We start from the raw sequence: 4858 nt of genomic DNA on the forward strand, positions 1-4858 counted from the left end.
TACTGCTAGGTAAACGGGCATCAGGGTGAAACAAATTGCCCATTTGTTTCCACCTGCACCGGGGATCGAACCCGGAACCTCAGGACTACGAATCCTGAGCGCTGTTCACTCAGCCGTCAGGCTCCTGCCATAGCTCACTGACCCAGCAAGAATACCTTAGATTAGTATTATTAGTATTCCGTTTTATTACCGAATATTGCATTGATTTTATATTTTTTTATATGAAAACATTATGAAAAATTATATTTATGCTAATGTAAACAAAATATAGAACCAAGGTTTTCCTATACGACTTTCTTCTATCAATATAATAACGTGTTTCCCATTCAATTTCGTTTTTTGTTGACTCTTGAACAATTTCTTAAGCCATCGCTGGAAAATGTGTGACCATTTTCTATGATACTTCAATGTTTTCTCTTATTTTTTGAGCGTAGACTCTACTAAACGGTACTTCACGTAACAAATTTAATTTGGAGATACTTTTTTGTCCAGTTGAATTAATATATTTTGAAGAGAGATTATTATATACGATGTTTACAATTATTTCATGGAATACCCCTTTATTTAGAGAATAAAAAAAATTAATAAAGAGAAGTAGCAAAAGGGATATAAATATGATATTAAATATGTCATTGATGAATATCAAATCACATTATAACTTAGTATATAAAACATAGATTAACAAAATAAATAAAGGAATTAGTGTATATGCATATTTGTTTATACGTGTTTTGCTCTCTAATGCGTCAGATTTAAGAATGTTTTTTCTATAAAAGAATGTCACTCGTCTAAGTGAAAAATTACCTTATTAAACTAGTGATTTAAATTATCGCAAAAAAATCGTTTCTTGATTGTTAACTGTTCATAAGGATTCTTTAAGAGATCAATAATGCATGAAAGTATTATTTTATTCACTCAGATAGTTGTAAGTTATAATCTCAATATGGCGACCAAATAAAGTCCAGGGGCTAGATTCTCGAAGCCCTTACGCAAGTACTTACGAACGTGTACATCTTTCCTCAATCTTTGACGGCTTTGGTTACATTTGTTAAACAGTTTACAAGCATGAAAACTTGCCAATCAACTGTTGTTATTGTTATAAACAGCCTCCTGGTGCTTCGGAGCTCATTAACTGTTTAATAATTGTAAACAAAGCCGCCAAAGATTGAGAAAAGATGGACAGGTGCGTAAGTGCTTGCGTAACTGCTTCGTGAATCTGGCCCCATGCCTTTATTGGCGGCACTAAACAAACTCCAGTTGATAAAAGCTCGCTGGGAAATACCCAAGTCTCTGCTTAAAGGCTCTACAGAAAACGTACCTCAATGAATTACAAAAAACGATCAACGTTGTTTGCATGGTAAACCAAAGAAAACTGTTTTGCAATATATATTATTGATCTTAACTATGTTAGTGTAAATTTGTATTTGTTTAGAGGCTATATTCCTTCAAGAAATATGTATAGATGTAGGCATGTTCCACTTGTTAGTGTATATACCAATATGGGTTTAATAAAATTACATTTTATTATGCAGCCTATTGGTAAATGCTTTACATACACCACAAAACATTATAGAAAAAGAATAACATTAATATATCGATATCATCACTTATATAAACAAATTTGTTCCTTTAGGCCTATAGAATGTTTTCATAGTGCCTGCGAGTTTTTATTAATTTATATATTTTTATTTATTTATTTATATATGTTATTAAATATGACCGAAAAAGTAAGATTAATAATTCTAACACGAATTTTCTCAATGCATTAAGAAAATTCGTGTTAGAATTATTAATCTTACTTTTTCGGTCATATTTAATAACATGTCTACAGGAAAGACTGCTACCAAAATATACTATTATTTATATATAAGAAGGTAGTCCCTTCTAGGTAGTAGTAGAATTCTAGTCCCCCCCCCCCTCTTCACTGTTTCTATTGGAACAAATCCACAAGGGCCGTGACGAGGATTCGAACTTGCGTCTGAGAGCTGGATTCTGCTGCTGCTGCTGCTGACTTCCTGCTTGAAAGATCAGCAGGAAAAAATCCCCTTAACCACCCCCCCCCCCGCCCCCCCTCTCTCTTACCCCTTCTGTAATTGACTTTCTCTGTTGCTCCGTTTCTTTGCTTCCTTAACAAATGAAAGTTGGAGACGAGGTAAAACTCTCCCTTGCCCACACGCTTCCGTTCGCCCTCTGCCTCGCCAAAGACACTTGGCTTTGTTTAACGTTCGCCTGGAAGCTTGAGAACGGACCAGAGGCCAGATTCACAAAAGCACTTACGCGAGCACTTACGAACGTGTACATTTTTCCTCAATCTTTAACGGCTTTGGTTACATTTATTAAACAGTTTACAAGCATGAAAACTTGCCAATCAACTGTTGTTATTGTTATAAACAGCCTCCTGGTGCTTCGGAGCTCGTTACCTGTTTAATAATTGTAAATAAAGCCGCCAAAGATTGAGAAAAGACGTACAGGTTCGTATGCGCTTGCGTAAGTCCTTTCGTGAATCTGGCCCCAGGACGGACCGAAACGTCGTCGTCCCTTCATCTTCTAGTGTGTGGTCTGGTCAACATACGTCTGGAGGCGTTTAATTTATGGCAACTTGACATCGTTACTCTCGGTGCTATACTCCCTCAGCCAAGGGTATATTCTGATGTCTGACGTCAGCATATCATGGCAACTCAGGATAACATTAGCATACTAATGCCCCGTAGAGTCTAACCACATTATTAGGTTGAGAACTTTGCATCAAAAGTGTTGCAAACTTCAATACATTTGACGTCCGTCAGAGAACGGCTTGACAGGATATCTTGCGGGAAGAGAACTAATATACAGAACAATACAATACATTCAGAGGACCGTAAGACAGTCATACACCTCAGAGGAATCATTGGATTCCTCAGAGTAATCATTGGATTCCTCAGAGTAATCATTGGATTCCTCAGAGGAATCATTGGATTCCTCAGAGGAATCATTGGATTCCTCAGAGTAATCATTGGATTCCTCAGAGGAATCATTGGATTCCTCAGAGGAATCATTGGATTCCTCAGAGTAATCATTGGATTCCTCAGAGGAATCATTGGATTCCTCAGAGGAATCATTGGATTCCTCAGAGGAATCATTGGATTCCTCAGAGTAATCATTGGATTCCTCAGAGGTGTAGAACATTGTGTAGAACTCAGAGGTGAAGGTGTAGAACATTGTGTAGAACTCAGAGGTGAAGGTGTAGAACATTGTGTAGAACTCAGAGGTGAAGGTGTAGAACATTGTGTAGAACTCAGAGGTGAAGGTGTAGAACATTGTGTAGAACTCAGAGGTGAAGGTGTAGAACATTGTGTAGAACTCAGAGGTGAAGGTGTAGAACATTGTGTAGAACTCAGAGGTGAAGGTGTAGAACATTGTGTAGAACTCAGAGGTGAAGGTGTAGAACATTGTGTAGAACTCAGAGGTGAAGGTGTAGAACATTGTGTAGAACTCAGAGGTGAAGGTGTAGAACATTAACTAGAACATTAGCCTAAAGGCAAATATATAAAAAAATATATATTAAACTCAGAACAGAAGGAAATCACAATGTACACAAAATAACGAAGGACCTGAATCATTAAATTAGGAGAGTAGCGGAGAAGCAGTGTGGGAATAACACCTTACAACACTACCTTGAGGTTACCTTGAGGTGGTTCCGGGGCTTAGCGTCCCCGCGGCTTGGTCGTCGACCAGGGGCCAGATTCACGAAAGTACTTACGCAAGCACTTACGAACCTGTACATCTTTTCTCAATCTTTGGCGGCTTTGTTTACAATTATTAAACAGGTAATGAGCTCCGAAGCACCAGGAGGCTGTTTATAACAATAACAACAGTTGATTGGTAAGTTTTCATGCTTGTAAACTGTTTAATAAATGTAACCAAAGCCGTCAAAGATTGAGGAAAGATGTAAACGTTCGTAAGTATTTGCGTAAGTGCTTTCGTGAATCTGGCCCCAGGCCTCCTGGTTGCTGGACTGGTCAACCAGGCTGTTGGACGAGGCTGCTCGCAGCCTGACGTATGAATCACAGCTATGACAACGTCTAAACTGACCAAGTCTACATCTCACTAGACACATCAAGAAAATGAAAATGAACAACAATTCAGATTTAACATTACGAATGAATACAAAGACATCAGGCTGGTACCAGGTGGAAAGAATTATCAGGGGGAAAGTACCAAGCCCTTACGACTATACAGCACTGGGAAGGGGTCAGGATAAGGATTTGGGATGGGACGGGAGGAAGGAATCGTTCAATCTCCCAACCACTTGGACGGTCGGGGATTGAACGCCGACCTGCATGAAGCGAATCCGTCGCTCTACCGTCCGGCCCAAGTGGCTGGTAATAGGGAAGAAAAACCCACAAAAAACATCGTAATAAGCTGAATATAATCCCCTGAGCCACGTGTTATAATCTTGTCTCAGCTTCAAGATAACGTAAAGAAAAATCTATTATAACGAGACAAAAAAAATCTAAGAGCTTATTCCAGGACTTAAAAAAGATTATAATATATACACAGGATGAACACAAAAGTGTACTTTTGTGTTGCTTGTTTTCCATATAGGAGGCGGCGGCAGTTGCTACCCGTGTCCTTGTGTTGAACCTGGAGAAGTTGTCCCCTTGTGTTGCAGCTGCAGAAGTTGTCCCCTTGTGTGGCAGCTGGAGAAGTTGTCCCCTTGTGTTGCAGCTGCAGAAGTTGTCCCTTGTGTGGCAGCTGCAGAAGTTGTCCCTTGTGTGGCAGCTGCAGAAGTTGTCCCTTGTGTGGCATCTGCAGAAGTTGTCCCCTTGTGTGGCAGCTGCAGAAGTTGTCCCTTGTGTGGCAGCTGCAGAAGTTGTCC

The 4858-nt window shown here is 39.4% G+C and overlaps 1 protein-coding gene across 1 annotated transcript; it reads right to left on the bottom strand.

Moving 5' to 3' along the window:
• Nucleotides 1-2847: 2847 nt before the first annotated feature.
• Nucleotides 2848-3495, bottom strand: LOC138358697 (uncharacterized). Its single transcript, XM_069316853.1, has one exon. It carries the CDS (start codon nt 3493-3495, stop codon nt 2848-2850), a length of 648 nt encoding a protein of 215 aa, XP_069172954.1.
• Nucleotides 3496-4858: the final 1363 nt, after the last annotated feature.

Source organism: Procambarus clarkii, chromosome 85 (assembly GCF_040958095.1).
Source record: "Procambarus clarkii isolate CNS0578487 chromosome 85, FALCON_Pclarkii_2.0, whole genome shotgun sequence".
Taxonomy (NCBI): domain Eukaryota; kingdom Metazoa; phylum Arthropoda; class Malacostraca; order Decapoda; family Cambaridae; genus Procambarus; species Procambarus clarkii.